This window comes from Diorhabda sublineata, chromosome 1, assembly GCF_026230105.1.
Source record: "Diorhabda sublineata isolate icDioSubl1.1 chromosome 1, icDioSubl1.1, whole genome shotgun sequence".
NCBI classification, from domain to species: domain Eukaryota; kingdom Metazoa; phylum Arthropoda; class Insecta; order Coleoptera; family Chrysomelidae; genus Diorhabda; species Diorhabda sublineata.
This window is the reverse complement of record NC_079474.1, coordinates 37,095,739-37,112,565: the sequence shown is the minus strand read 5'-3', so window position 1 is coordinate 37,112,565 and position 16,827 is coordinate 37,095,739. Positions and strand designations below refer to the sequence as shown.

General features: G+C 32.3%; 1 protein-coding gene across 1 annotated transcript in view; it reads right to left on the bottom strand.

Annotated features, from left to right (window-relative positions):
* Window positions 1-13,712, bottom strand: part of LOC130443075 (muscle segmentation homeobox) — a 64,534-nt gene extending 50,822 nt beyond the window's left edge. The window contains exon 1 of the mRNA XM_056777538.1: window positions 13,020-13,712. Coding sequence (XP_056633516.1) covers window positions 13,020-13,581 — 562 coding nt within the window. The 5' untranslated portion in view covers window positions 13,582-13,712. The remainder of the gene's footprint in view (window positions 1-13,019) is intronic.
* Window positions 13,713-16,827: the final 3,115 nt, after the last annotated feature.

The following is a 16,827-nucleotide window of genomic DNA, read 5'->3' as shown; positions in this document are numbered from 1 at the left end:
TCATATAGAACAATGATATTTAGTTTTAGTGTAAATTTGTAAAAAGTAACTGGTCGTAATACTGTTTATTTGTACATACTTTACAGAGTATGTAGTGAGGAGCCGTAAATGCAAACAAATGACTCGCATTAGATATTTAAATCAGTTTAAGACGATGTGTTGCAGCAGTAATATTTTATGAACTATTTTTGTTGTATAGACTTTTGTTTTTCTTCATTTCCAATCCAGACCAATAACTAGCTAAAGAAAACGTTGTGTTTTGATTTCTGGAACACTTGGTATTCAGTACTACCATCAGTGGGGGCGCAAGTTTTTTATTCATCAAGAAAAAAACCTAATTTTCACTTATACTTCTTTGAAACATAAAAAAAAGAAATAATTGAAGAAACAAAAATTTTCTACTTTTTATTTTACTGAATTCCTTAATGATTGGTTCGTAATTTATCTTTGATGCTATATCTACTTCAATAGATGAAACTTCCAAAGCTGAAAGTCTTTCTTGACCCATAGTTTTTCTTAAATAATCTATAGTTAGTTTTAATTTTGAAAAATTCTTTCAAATCGTTCTCTATGAGATATTGGAACAGATGTCTCACGTCTTTAATGGAGTTGAGTAAATTTGGGAACATATTTTGTATCTCCTCATACAACTCATAAGGTTGGAAGTCACTGCTCTCGCCTACTTGCAGGACTATTTGTTAATCCTGACAGTTTTCAGTATTTCTTCGTTTGGAGTTTTTTTAACTTGTTTAAGTCATAGCGAAAAGCAGAGTTTTCAAAATTTTGAGACATAAATCTCGATTCCACGTTACTATCACAGAATCAATCATGGTGTTAAAAATCTCTGTTTCATACCGGCTTTTAACAGTCTCTATAGGTTGATCGCTGCCTTCATAATCAAAAATCCTTTTCTTTCTAGCTACTCTTTTATTTTTAAAATCTCCTGCTTCAACAAGTCAGTCTACTATTTATTTTCCTTCACTACAGTGTATCCAAGAACCCATTATAAGGTAACTATTGTTTTTGTCTGGTTCCTTCAACTTTTCCAAACAATTCCAAACCATCCTATCACATTAGGGCTAAGACCTCTGATGTTTGGTTATCGGCGAAGATGATAATCTCCTGTATATATGTGTTGATTTCCTTTCGAATTGAACTGTATTTCTGCATGGAAAATACTTGCGTATTGCCGAAGCTTTCCTACTGTTTAGTGTTCAAGTCCTAACACTATTTCAGTTCTGTCTGCTATTTAGGAGATATGCGTGTACCATTTGATTGCATTTCTGTTTACATCTAAGGTGTTTTACTCACATTTATTTGTGCGGATTAGTTTTTAGTACTTGTAAACTGTATAATAGTAACTTGTAAAGATAAAACAACATATTTACTTCATATATAAACGAGATGATGAATGTGAGTATATCTGATTTAATCTAGTACTTTTCTATTATTCACACTCTGTAGAAACTAAAAGAGGAATTGTGAATGGTTTAGTGAGAAACTTTGGCTTATTTTAGTCTAAAGATTTAGGTTCAGAAGAAGCAAGCACTTCTCGTAAAGTGTGTAGATGTGGGAAATGTTTTATTGCCCAATCTTCATATTAACATGAGTTTTATAAGACATTGCAAATAGATAGAAATCGTCCTAGATATCTGTTTAAAATTTCTGAAGTTGTTTGAAACAAAATTGAGAGTGATTCCCCTCGTTATAAAACTCATAAAAGACTTCCAATTCATGGAAAATATGAAAAAAATGAAACAAAAATACTTGGTGTACATTTTAGTATGTAATATTTTTTATAGATAATACTACTACAAACTACTTGCCAAGTGTAGTGACACTGTGAAAAATACAAGGAACAACTAGAGTTTTTCCACTCTCCTATATTGACTATTTTCTTGGAAACTTAGAAGTAGAGGAGATGTAGAATTCCACTAAGATGTTTGTGATATCGAGAGACGCTGTGGTGTAGAAGATTCATATATAGTTTCACAAGAAAAAATAATTTTGAATTGATTTTTCATAATATTTGAGGGGCCAAAAAAAATAAAAATTTATGTTAATGAAATAAGTAAATATCAGTTAATAATACTGTATATGTTTTGATTTTACATGAACAAACTGACGTGTTGTGAGGAGAGGAGGTCATATTTGGAATCAGCATAAATTAAAACATATAATCTAGTAATAATATATGATATAACTGAGAACAAAATTTTCGAAATCCGTGTAATCTCTACAATTTCTATTTTTGTGCTGATTCTACTGCTGTATAATCATAAAAATATGCTGAAAAAACGGAAACTACTAAATAAAACAGAAGCTTTTTGCATAACATCCCCGACCCTATGTAGATTATTTTTCTGGTAGCAAATTAATTCATACAAGCTGAAATTTCTACTTAGAACCAATTATCTTCTACCGCGATTGTATCAGGTAATTTGTTTATCCTAGTATGCAAAATATGTACGACTTCGTGTGCGACTACCTTAATGGCCTACCAGTTTCGCCAACCCACAAACTACCGTTTAAGTGTTTTTTGTCACGAAACACTAAATCCTGTCACGAATAAAGGCCCTATAATTAAGTCTAGCAAGTTTCAACAGTAGCCTCAATCAATGGCGTATCGTATATAATTTTATCTAAAAATATCACGTAATCTATCAAACAAAAATATTGACAATTCATAATCGTGACAATTCAATGGAATAATGTGGAAAATGTAGGAAATATCTTTAACTACAAACACCTCATGCCTCATCAAACTTTTTATTTCTGAATTACCACAAATAGTCATAATAAATAAGTTGGCTGATATGGGCAAACAAATTGGTATGTTTCTAAAAATGTAAGATCATGAACTTTACATAGTTTTTTGTGAATTTGCTTTATCCCTTTTATACGCAAGTATTTAATCATCACACGTTGATTAAGCCTAATCCTAAAGTTTCCTAAAAGTCTCACAATTAGTTCATTTTAATTATTTACAAACAAATATTTATGTAAGAGTGTTAATAACAAAGTGGAATTAGTTAGTGGTACGCTTGGAGTTGAAAAATCTACGATTCACAGAGATTAAAGAAGACAAATGTGGCTAATTTCAAACTGGACATAAAGCTCCAGGAAAATCAAAATTTCAAATTATTTCTTCTTTAGAAAAGAATTTCCAACAGTAGACAAAGTTCTTGTCACGGTTTGAGATGATATGGATTTTCCTGAACTGAATCTTTAAAACGAAAAATATTTTCGCAGGAAAAGCATTCCAGAAAATCTATTTTAATAGACGAAACCATATTGTAGTAGTAGAAGAAATTATCTAAGGACTATAAAAGAAATGAGAGGCATGCACCATACAAATTTTAGCAATATGAAACTCTTATAAGTCGAGGACTGGCTTTTTCAAATAATTTATCTACTGGTTTAAATTCACACACAGGAAAAGTTTGCAGGATGATAGAAGTACACATCGTCAGTTCAAACGGTTTTATCAAAAGTGGTTTATTGACTTTTGAATCTGCTTGTTTCGGTGACTACCATGAGGACAGGAATGCTGATGTTTTTAAAGAATGGTTCAAACGAATGATGCATCTTTTGCCTCAGTACTGTACAATAGGAGACTTTTAGAATAATTTCCCACAACCAAGTGGTTAAAAAAATATTCTCAGAATTAGCCAAATTCAAAGAACATTCAGTTGTATTTCAGTTCTGTGAGAAAAGAACTATATTCTTTGCGTTTCTTTAATAAAAAAATTTTAAAAATATGAAATTGAAGGAAATCGTTGAATGATGGTGGTTGGATCGTCACCATATTATCATTGCAAACTAAAATAATATTTCTTACTATTTACTAAAAAGAGTGATGTGCCTATGGATTACAAATGTTTCTTCATTCAATTACTCTCTCATTCATAGAAATAGACTATAACACGATTCATTTCGATATTGAGATGTATATCTATCGAATTAGCTACTTCAACGAACCTTCTGAAAGTATTCACAGGCGCTTTTTGAAATTTTGAACTGATGAATTAATGTTAGAGGAAAGCATATACATTATACATACAAGTGCTTCAAAATACAATCGTATTGAGTACAAGGGCACACAAATGCTTACTTGAAAGAGAAAACATTGTATAAACATATAAACATTTCCTTCGTACAGCCTGGATCTTGTTCCGAGAGACTTTCGTCTCTTCTTACAACTGAAATCTTTGATTGGCGATTAACTATTTAACGATGATGACGAGCTGTAAAAACATGTTGGCACATGTTTGGAAACATAGGCAAAAAGGCTTACAAAACTTGTACCACAATTTGGCAAGTGACTTCAGAACCTATGTAGAATATTATTTCCACAGTTGTAGATGTTTGTACAATAAATATTTTTACTGTATCTGTACACGTTTTTTTATATAACCAAACGCAACTTACTTTGTGAATATACCTCGTATAGGGCATAATTATATGGAGGAAGATTAACCAAAACAAAATGTGATGGTTAATCTTGTAGTGACGTCAAATGTATCAAAGGATCCCAATATAGATCGAAAAATATTTATCTATAATAATTATTAATGCGTCTGCGCTACTGAGAAATAAATTCGTGATTATAAAATTCCGAAGCTATAAACGAATACTACGTTCGTTTAGATTGGTTTGTAACAAACAGAGAGAAAAATTCTTGGTTTTGTCAGGAATCATTTGTAATGTCTAATTATCATTTTATCACTTTTATTACTACGTTCTTCCTGATTCATAAATTATAATTAGTCGCCACACCCAAGCTAATTAACTTTATTACACACGGTTTAAATTAGAATTCTTTCTTGATAAACTTTGATAGATTTTGAATTATTTTCCTTCCAAATTAGTAAAAACCTGATATAATGTAACAAAAGTGCACTTTTTATAGGCTTCTGAATCTTTGAAACTGTAAAAACTATCATTTTTCTACAATAAGCCCAATGAATTGAAGAGCTATTACTATCCTAAAAGCGAGCAGCGTTTATAATGAATAATCAATTAAGTGATTAAAACCTCAGCAGTATCTTGAAAACAAATAAAAAGTATACGTTAACAGGTTTCCTCTGAAAAAAATTGGAAACAATTTTTTTGTAAAGATTCCCAAAGATAGAATGAATATGTATCATTTATTGCTCAGAACATGATGGCGATGCACTGTCAATATTACTGAGTTACTTAGAAATATTTCTATCAACGTCAATTTGAATATTGAATTTTGAATCCTATGAATTTGAAAATTTTCACAAGAATTAATACAACTCAAAACCACTAAAAATCTTAATTAATTATTTCCCACACGATGAATACATAAGTATTCAAAAGATCGGAAAATATATTAAAGTTAGTCTACTTTGGTGTTTCATTGCCACGTTCCCAATAAGAAACCGCTCATAATATATCTGGCAAAGACTTCATCACTCGTTATTCAATAGTTAAAATCTACAAAATTATTTATTGAGGAAATTAGCATTATTTTTTCTATTCTGATTGAGGTACCTACAAAACTTTGATTTGAACACATCAACCGCTTCCTCAACTGTGCGAATAAGACAAAATTATTGTAAGACAAATAAGGACAAAGACGTCTCTGAAGCACCGCGAATTTTTTCAGCTTCAGCTTCAGCGTCACGAGCTTTTTTGAAACATTGTCAAATTCAACGCGACCAGAACTTTTTGGCAGCAATATTGAATGTATGCGAGTGAATTAATGTCCAAAAGAATGCCTTAATCTCAAGATATGTTACATGAATTACATGAAACACGGTGACTCGAGATGGTGCTTCATCGAATCCAGTTGATCTATATACTGCTGTTGGGTAAATCCACGTCGAAAGTCAGGAAATCATCGCACGAAAATGCTCGCGGTTTAATTTCATTTTTTTCCAATATACCAAGTATCTGACAACAACTCAAATAGTACTCATAAGACAACACGTTCTATGTATGTCTACAATTAAAAATATCAAACATCATGATAGCAATGTCAGATTTGAAATATTCACATCAATGTTACCATATCTAAAAACTTAAGTAGCAGCCCTCATATTAATATAGTGAAACATATCAAAAGTTTTAACCTAATTAGAGAGCCAACAAATACCTGGAAGCACATTAATTCAATTAACCAAATCTTAATTACCTAATGTATCACATCAAAGGAATAAATTGAATAATTTCCTGGTTAAACTGCAGGTAATAACCGTGTCAAGGAGGATCAGACGCATCCGACCAAAACAACATTAGGCCCGAGGTTGAAACGTGCTGAACCATTTAATTTGGTTTTTAAAATAGGATATTTTTGTGTAATTTTATTATGCCTCTACCATTTTTATATATGATTTGATTAACTTACTAGTCAAGCACTACACTTATCATTACAAGATATTATTATATTAAGAGGACAAAAATTAAATGAGATTTAAATTTATCAACAATGAAAAAACTCTTGGAATAGAGGAATAGATAGGCATTCATCCAAAGTAAATGAAGCTATTTGTGGTAGATTTTAAGATAATTTCAGGTTCTATCGTTGGTAAGGTGTACTGACTAAATATATTCTTTTTTCATCCACTTATTAATAGTTGCACTAACAACTTTTTGTTGTTTCAGTACCATTCGTACTTGTAAGAAATAAATACGTTCCTGTACTTTTCTCAGAAACTTTTAGGTGTATTCATTTTATATAATTATTTGAGTTGCCATTTCGATTAGAATTGAAATACCCAAGTGATATTCGTTATTAATCATGCGAAACAGTGACTTTTAGCGGGATAGAACAAATCGCTGGGGATTGGTGTTTTTCTGAGTGATGCTGCTCCTATTTTTGAGACAATGTATGCTTTAGAGCAGTCAAAAACGTTTCACCAAACAACAACAAACCCGCTATAGGGCACATATAGGGTAGATCCCACCAAATCAATAGTCACTTAAAGATGTGAGATAAGTTTTGGGAGTTCAGATATCTCTATATAACAAAAACTTATACGTGAAACAAATTCACCGACTTCAAAATGAGCACCAAATTGATCAGTGGGGTACGTCGAAGACTGTAAATGAAAAAAAGTAAATAGCTCTGTATAATAACTATTCAAGTAAGAAGTAGTAAAATTACACCTCATCTCAATTGTTTGAGAAAAGTACTCAAATTGCTTTATAATTAGAATTTGTACACACTGATTATTAGCCATCGTTTGTTGAACAAAAGAAGTTTTTACAATCTAAATTGGTTGATATTTGATGAAAATGATCTCCGAAAACGGATTTTCTTATATGGATTAGAATAGATTTGTAGCTGAAAATCTAGTAATAATCTGACGCTGTAACAAGAAAGAATTTCTATCCAAAAACCTTTTTGTCGTAATATTTTATTAAATACGAAACGAACTTTTTACAAAATTAAAATTATTAATATAAAAACCAATTTGTCTCACTTTGCTTTTCTGATTTGCAGTTGATGAGTAGTTAAAGTCTCATCATAAAAATTGCGGACCGTTCAGACATCAATTTGCCAAGACGCTCTTAATATATCCTTTAAACGAAATGGTCAATTTATCGGTTATTAGACTTAAAGATCCCGCTGCAATCATTGACCAATAGGCAATTGCCACTTTCGACACCTTATTTTATTAAAACCCATTATTCGGTTCAGTTTGTTCTTTCGTTAATGTCTTAATTTACCTCGTTTCTTATAACAGTGAAAATGTATCAGCTGGTTAATGAGTAAGCTAGAAAAAAACCCATGCATCTTTTAGATAGTATTGAAGATAAGAAAAACTAATAAATATACAAAACTCATATATAAACAAATATATTTTCTTATTCATTATTTTTTGCATTTGTATTTTGTGAAGTAAAAAATTTCGATTTTCACGTGTTTTTTATATAAATATCTTCTATCTTAACTTAATTTCTTATTTATTGGTGCGATTTCAGCATTGTAATTAAGTGTTTTCAGAATGTGTATATTAGTATCCACCGAACTTCTATCGGTGAACATCAGGCAAATTCACGTTTTCAGTTTTTGGATTTACATCATTCCCTAGTCTGAAATCAATTACACTACCAGTGTATTATGAATTATAAGAACTACGGCTTTGCTTACATTTTTTTGGTATTTCGATTACTTATTTCTATTACTATTAATATATTTCTTGAGTCAAAAAGATTTGTTTTTATTTTTAACACAAAGCCACAGTTTCTGATAATGAAATAACCAGCCCTAGATATGCCGAAATACTGTGTGGAGTCCATTGAGTTGAAAGAGGGTTGTGCGTATGAAATTGTAGTTAACAAAAAGGTATCAATGAAGTTTTGGCAAGCATCCAAGTCTTTTAAACAAAACAGTTGAAGACATAATCTTCTTATTTTAACTGTTGAAAGCATTTTTTCAAACAAATAAGGGTCCCTTGATGGTTTATAATTGTTTTGGACTAAATATCCACATAAATCTAGAATTAAATATAACACAAAGATAGAAACTTTCAAAAGGAAAGTCTCAGTGGCCCCAAGATATTATTATTCTAAGCCAACCCAATTTCCTGAGTACTAATTGAGTACAATCCTGAGACAAACAGGAACTAGTTGGCTGATGATTGATGATTGATTAGGCTGTAAATACTATTTATAAGTAGTTTATTCCCTCATTGTCCTAATATAAAAAGAAGAGAATAACAAATAAACGAATTAAATTAAGTTCATTGACAACAAAAAAAGTTTTCAACATCATTGAAATGCCAGGAAAACTTACAATAAATACACTTTAAAACGCAGAGGAAATAAGAAAAGATTGGGAGATGTAGGGCGAATCCAATCTACATCATCCTGTTATATTTTCCATTGCCTTTCCACTCTCCAAGAACAAACAATGACCGTTATTTATAGAGTAGGTACTATTGAAATTTCGGGTAAGTAATTATGGAAACATGAAAAGGACTACTCAAGTAGGAAATAATTGGGAAATGTATTTACGAGTCTCACGGATTACTGAAATCGGCATTGCAAGATAGGCCTAGAAAATTTAGGAAAGAGATTTCCAATCTAAAAAAACTAACTTCAAGTAACAAGGTAGCTGTCTCAATTTTTTTTTGAAAATCTCTTCCGTTGTACTGAAAACCCTCATCAGTTATATAACATAGACAACAAAGCAAGAAAAAACAATAGGAAACCAAAATATTGGCTCAAGTGTCGACGACGTTGCAAATTAAAGTAGTAATGAGACTTATTATAAAGGATCATAGCTGCAACTATGTTACATATTAATATATTTAAAGGTTAGTTCATTTCTACAAAGTACATGGCCTCGATCTAATGCATGATTTTCCAAAAATATTTTTTATGGTGATATCTTTGTTTTTTTTTATGTTATGATATTCCAAATACAGCCAAAAAGCGTTTTAGAATGATAAGTTTTTTTCATTTCCAGAATGAATAGTTATTCTTTAATGTATTCCGCTTAGCCTCCCTTCCTTTATATATAAAATAAGAAATAATATTGAGGGTGAGAATTCCATTTACTAAATTCATGTAAGGTACCGTTTCTTTGATTGTACAATACACAAACTTAATTCTGAAAATTACTAACAACATCCCATGATTATCAAAGGCGATACAAAATGATTCTGTTGCGACCACGCCAAATTCACGACATTTTTCACCCTTCTATCGGATATCCCGAACTACTTTATTTTATAAGATTCTTAGTGTCTTAAGAGAATAGAATTAACTTAATTCTCTTCGATATACCTGGTAGAACGTTTCAGAAATAATCTACATTCCTCTACCTTCTATTTGGCTTCTTGACACCCCTCCAATTCCCCACGAACCTAGGCTAGACGTTTTGGAACGAAGTGTCAAGGACACTCTACAATGCTACGCTGCTTTTAGAGTAGTAGTAAGATAGGCAAAGAGCCGCATAAGAGAATGGAGAGACCATGTTGACAGAATGCCAAATGAACGGTTAGCAAAAATTGCAAAGGAAAAGAAACTCGACCTCCTGGACGACCACCTATAAGGTGGTATGAAAGCTGGTCCTCAGCATTCCAGCTACTCCTAGCGAACCCTTGATGAAAATACAGGACCTAGTCTTAACGTAAAAAGAAGAAAAAGATCGAACTTTTATTATTGTGCTATCTCTTCGTCTTGAGACTAGCATTCATAATTCAAGTAAGATACAAATAAATCGTTACTTAGTTGTCAATGAGGTGATCTTTGCTATAATGGTCCAAATTCCACTATGCTTCCAAGAGGTATGGCTATGACATGACACGACAAAAGTCTGTGTGAAATTGGTGCCAAAAAATCTGACCTGACCAAAAGCTCTTGCGTCAACGGGTCTGCTTAGATTTTCTTAAAAGGTTGGAAAAGTTAGAAAAAGATCTGCTTTGAAAGTGGTAACAGTGAAGTTAAAAAAACCTGAATCAACTTCAAAGTCTGCTAAAAGTTTTTTAATAAAATGAGGATCTGAGCGAATTTAAACAATAAGGAGAAGCGTGTAATAAATCAATCGCTTTGAATAAAATGTGTCCGCACTATTGCGAATCTTGGCGCTATGGTAGATGCGCCATATTCAAGGCATCTATCAGCTCTACTTTAATAAATATATTCTCTTCTCAGATCGTTCCCTTATCGATTGCGAGCGCTATTATGGAAATTTGGAAAGTTATTCAACCAAACTATTTTAGACGGACACATCTGAGAGTTGAGCCCCATAAGAGAGAGCTCTACTTAATTCTACACTTCATAGTTTTTCATTTCTCCTACACGAGCAGATACTTTTCTCCAGCTGAGGCGTAAAGATTCTATATGTTTCCACTTTGACAAGACCAACTTATTACCAGGATGTTCTCAGAAGTACCTGAGATGGTAGAGATGATGACTGCAGAAATGTTAAGGAAACTGTTCGATCTAGCAAACATAGTAGGTAGGCATTTGAAAAAGTGCAGTATATCGCATATTCACTGAAAATTTGGAAGTGAGTAAGCTGTGCGCAAGATGGGTTGCCGCGTTTGCTCACAATGGAAGAAGAACAATGTCGGGAAGATGATTCCACCGAGTGTATTGGGCCGTTTCATAACCCTTCATAGAACTTGGGTCCATTTCTTCACCTCAAAACAAAAGAACAATCAAAACAATGGACTGAAAAGGCAGAATCAGCTCCAAAGAATACAAAGACCCTTCCATCTGCAGACAAGGTGATGCGTCGAGTTTTTGGGATGCGCGCGGGATAATTTTCATTGACCATCTGCAATGTTCGAGCTAGGGAATCAAGCAAAAACGGCTGCATTTGTCTGAGAGTGTTGTCGTCTCATCAAGACAATACACCAGCTCCGTTATTGCAATGGCTAAAATTAATGAATTAAGGTTTGAATCTTCCACTTTATTCGCCAGATTTAGCCCCCTCGGATTATTTTCTGTTCCCAGACTTGAAAAAATGACTCGCTGGTTACAGATTTTCCAGCAATGATGTTGTGATATCGGCAGTTAATGGTTATTATGAGGAGTTTGACGATTCTTATCCAAAAAAAGGTATCCAACTTATTGAACATTGTTGGGGAAAGTGTATGGAGCTAAAGAGAGATTACGTTGAAAAATGAATATATTTTTTCTAAAATTATTGTTTTCTTTGTTGGGGCAGGTATTTGTGGGACCACTCTTGTATGCTAGGCAAGCTACAAACTGAGCCACTAGGTTCAACTCTAACAGTCTTAATTTTTCAGTTCCCTTAAAACTTGAACTTTTTTTTGTAATTATTTGAATAGGTATTCTTCTAAGCATCCATTTCTACAAGAGGTTGAAGCCAGTAGTAACATATACGTTTGAAAATGTTTTAATAAAATTAGTTCGCAAATGTGTTTTATTGAACCATTCCCAGTCCGTATTATGAAGTGGAGTAGATAGAAAAGGCTACATATGTTAGAAAGAAAATAGTGAGATGAAATAACAACATAGGAAGGTGAATTTTCCAATATTATTTTCTTACAGTACGTCAGTTAAATAAATCTAATTCGCCATTTACAGTGTTCGAATTTAAATGATTCCACATTAGGTATTAATTCGAATAATTTTAAGAGTTTTAGGCTTTAGGTTCTGAGAGTTTTAAGAGTTACTGTTAAACAAATCAATCTTCAATCTATACTATGATATCATGAAATTTAATTACACATTCTATATAAGAATCATCAGTCTGCTTCGTTATTGACGCCTTTCGAAGCCAAGCAGGTTCAATGTTGGTTTGCAAGCGCGCAATGAAGACTGCTCTTTACTAAAAGTTAAATTCAATAACGGCCTCTGAATATTTGAATTAACAGTGAAAATTGACTGTCAGACAATAAAAAATTTCATTGTAGTGTTTATATTAATTAAATATTGTGACCTTTGTATACAAAATAGATTAGAAACAGAAAATCTCTTCACTGTCATTAAGCGCTTTATGTTTGATGAGGATTTGAAGTGCTTAAGTACCTCAACATTCAAATTGAAATCGTGTGACGAGATTGCGGATCTACTTACAAATAAACAACGTAGCGAACAGAAAAAAATATTTAAATAATAACAAACGCTAAATATATAATAGTATGGTTCAGAGTATAACAACATCCAGTAGGTATGAAAGAGTAAAGAATTGAAATGTTCAAATAGATGAGTTATTTTGGGTGGGGCAGACATTTGAAACGTAACACAGCTATAGATGAGAAATTATAGTGATAGGAACTACAATCAGTTAATCAGTTCTGAAGAATAAATCCAATTAATGTCGTAAAAATCAAATACCTAAAAAACATTTGGGTATTACAAAGATAGAAAACAGAAGGACAATCAAGTTAAGTTGAAGAAAGGATAATGAACAAGTTATTAAACATAGAGGTTCAGAAAAAGTTCTATGGAAAAATTCTTCAAGAATAATATCTTGATATTTGTTGTTTTCCTTTAACTTAAAGCAAAATGGCGAGAAATGCTAAGAAACTAAAATCATATCCTTAAGATTAGAAACTACCAACCTGCGTTCATGCTGGGTACTCCAAAAGGCGTGGTTCCTTGAAACATAGGGCCAGGACCTCCAAACGGGTTCACCAGCCCCTGGTGGGACCAGTTCGGATGTGCAGCTTGATACACAGCCGCTGCTAACGCGGAAAAAGGAGTAGGTCTAATAGGACCTTGATTAAGCCCAGCTTCTTTAGAAAAGTTTCTTTCTATTGCGTCTCTTTGCGACAAGAAATCACTTACTTTCGACGTTGAATCGTCTTCTGTTTTATTTTCCGCATTCAAATCTTCGACGTCTACGATAGAATCTTCTTGAGTTGAATCGTATTCATCGTCGGAAGATTGGTGCGTTGGACTGGATGACGGTACGGTGGAGGAGTTTGGGGATACGGATTTACTCGGCCTCGTATCGGCTAGTAAAGAGGCTACACTAAAACTGATATGTCCGTTTTTAGCCGACTGAGCATCGTTAGTAGCTTTGTCGCTAATATTTTGCATAGTTTCCGCGTTTTTATTGTCAATGTTATCCAAATTTTGGACAGTCATTATTTGAACACTCTCCGACGAATTCTTCAGCATAAGTATTAACTGTTGAACAAACACCGTCACGTTTTACATAATAACTAAAAAAAGATACGATGGACACCTCATTAAATTAAAGTATATTATAATAATAACCGACTTATTCCTTATGGTGTTGAAGATAAACTGATGAAGGAGCTCTATAGAGTTAATATTAGTTGTAAGGCGGGGTCGCAGTAGGCGTTTCCGATAACTCCGCCTGGCATTTAACTGCGTTATTACGCAAATCAGCCAATCACCGCCGGTTGTCCTTAACTACAGTCCAGTCACACAGTGAAATAGTTAGCTTGTGCCGTTCTTTCATGGTTTGTATGATTAAATATTTGGTTGGTTGATTGTTTGATACCTTTATTTTGTGACTCTTTGAATTTTTATTGCAATAACTGGTGCTTAAAAAGCTTACACTTGTTTATAGTCGTTAAAAGCAGCATTTCGAAATTGTTATAACTTAATTATAAAGAGGAAAGATAGACAGAATAATTTCAGATGGGTTTAAAGAATTTTTAATCTTTGAGATTTATTAGAAGAGTAATTAAATTGAGTCCAATTTATAATAAAAGCCAAATCAAAAAATTTCGCCATCATAGCAGTACAGTTATAAATATAGATGTTTGAATTGATCAAATCTTTTTGTACTTTCAAGTTGAATTGTTGCGAGGGCCGTCGTAAACCTTAATTAAATAAAAAGTTTAAAAGTAACATTGACAATTGATTCGGTCAACACTAGGGTCCAAAACGTCGCGTTTGGGTTCGTGTTCCACAAGGTATATTGGAGAGGATTAGGTTTCCCCGAGTCAAACACCAGTCAGTCGGTTGGCGAAGAAAGGTAGAAAACATGATGTAAAATGTCGTGAATGAAAGGAGGAGGGGTGCAAATGGCGTGGTCAGGTATATGCTCAAGCAAATATAAACTTCCAAGAGGAGTAAGGCTTCAGTCGGGGTACTTGTAGATAAAAGTTAAAAGTAGTACAGCCTACTTGCTTCTATCGAAAAATATTTCTTTTGAGAGCGACGCCTTGTTGTATTGACAAGTATAGAACGAAAATTACCGTTTCAGTATGATCGGTTCAATATTTTAGTTCAGATTTAACAATATGCGTACTACCTTGGACTGTATTTTGGGAGTCTTTATGTATTTGCTAGAGAATTTCGTTACTATTCGATTTTTATGCTTTGGTGACCTTTCTCCACATTGAGACTAATCTTAATTTAATTTTCAAATAAGAAGTTATATCTTTAAGTCTTTTATCATTTTTTTTTAAATTTGAAACAATGTTAAATTTGCGTTTGGATTACTTTGGTCCGAGATGGTTTCACCTAGGTATACAGAAAAATTCAATAACTACCAGAATTTAAAATAAGCCTAAGAAAAACTATTTATTTGTATGAAGTCTTGGAAAACATATTTGTTTTCACAAATATACTTTTTTTTAAATGTGTGCAGTCAAATTTCCCAATAATAACAGTCCTTTACATTGGTTTTAAAAGTTGAGGAATTTCAATGATAGAGTATTTGTTCTCTTCCATTTTCAAAATCTACTGGAGCGTTTTGTTGCTTCTTTTGTCAAATCTACTGCTATCCCTGTAAACTGAGACGATTCCTTCCTACAACAGCAAAGGAAATATTAGTAAGAAGTAGATGCATTTAGGTTTAGGTTTTGGAACCTTCACCAGCTTCTAGTTCCTCTCCGTTTGTTTTGAACCAATATGGACGTACTTAAACACCATAAATCCTTTTCGAACTTGAAATATTTACTCAAAATGGATGTATTGTGTAGTAATATCAATTCTATTTTGATTGAAAAAGTTGAATTGAGCCACAACAATTGAGTAAAATAAACAATATAATTTCCACGTGAAAATGCACAAATATATAATTTTGAGGCTGAATAAAGAGATTTGTACATCTGACACTTGATATCATTAATTATATGGTAATTTGTAACTGCCACTTCAAATTTTCAATAATCAAAACATTCCGGGTTGTTTTCAAAAGCTGAGCGTTTGTACTTATATTTTAGTTTGGATAGGAAATTAATTACTGGAAGAATGATGCAGTGCAAGGTGCAAGTGCAGTAAATTTGCAAATACTTCCTTGCAAATTTACTAGTTATTGACAATTGTGAGCGTGAAGATATAACCCTACAAATATAAAAATGAAACTATTTATTTATTAATTATTCTGTCCTGTCTAGAGTATTATTTGGAATAAAACACTTCAGTAGCTTAGTCGAAAAGTTTATGCCAAAAAAATGCTACTAGCATAAAATAAAAAAAGAGAAATGTACCTACTTACATTCGATATATCCTCTCATTGTGATACCATAAGTCATCAAACCATTCTTTCCGACTACGTAGGTATGAAACGGAATTATGACCCATCATGATACATAGATGAAATTTATTTTCCACTTGAGGAATTTACAAGACTAGATCACGCTTGTCACAGAACTAGGGTTTTTTAACAGAAAGCAAGGTAAATGAGTTAAATTATTATATCTCTTACGTTACTGAAAGTATGTGTTCTTGCACAATACTAAATCAAAGATTAAAATGAAAGAAATAAAAACAAGCTACGGTGAAGTCAAATTAAATAAGGAAGGAAACGGAATGCCTACAGAAATTGCTTTATACTTTTTGTTCTATTCCCCAAATGAATAGAAAATACGAATTAACCCCGAAATAAGTTTACAACCTTTGCTGAAAATGTAAGGAAATTATTGAAAATAGTTGTGCACTAGATATAAGAAGCTAAGTTTGAAAAGATATTAGAAAAAAATTTTACCAGTGATAATAAAGATTAATATCACCACAAATTTCACCAAATTTACTTTGATTTCAACACTTTTAGAGTATATATATATAGAGGACGTTTAAGCTACAAATCTGGAGTTTTATTGAATTCTTCGAATTGAGAGGGAGATCGAAAATAAAATAATTTCTTCAAAAACTTGAACTTTAGTATAAATAAATCAAAAGTGACTACTGTGCCACAGTACGAATAAAGGAATATTCAAAATATTTGAAGAAAAAAGTAACAAGCCGAATGGCTCTTTACAAACGATGACTAAGTAATAAAACTAGATAGTCTGAAACTAGCAAATTAAGAAAATATATTTTTCCTACAATATGTTTAAGATTGAAAAAAATAAATTCATTGCAGACGAATTATGTAAATTCGACTCCTGGAGGATCCAAAATCGAATGACTAATGTTTTATTGTAGCCTATCGATATTTGTATT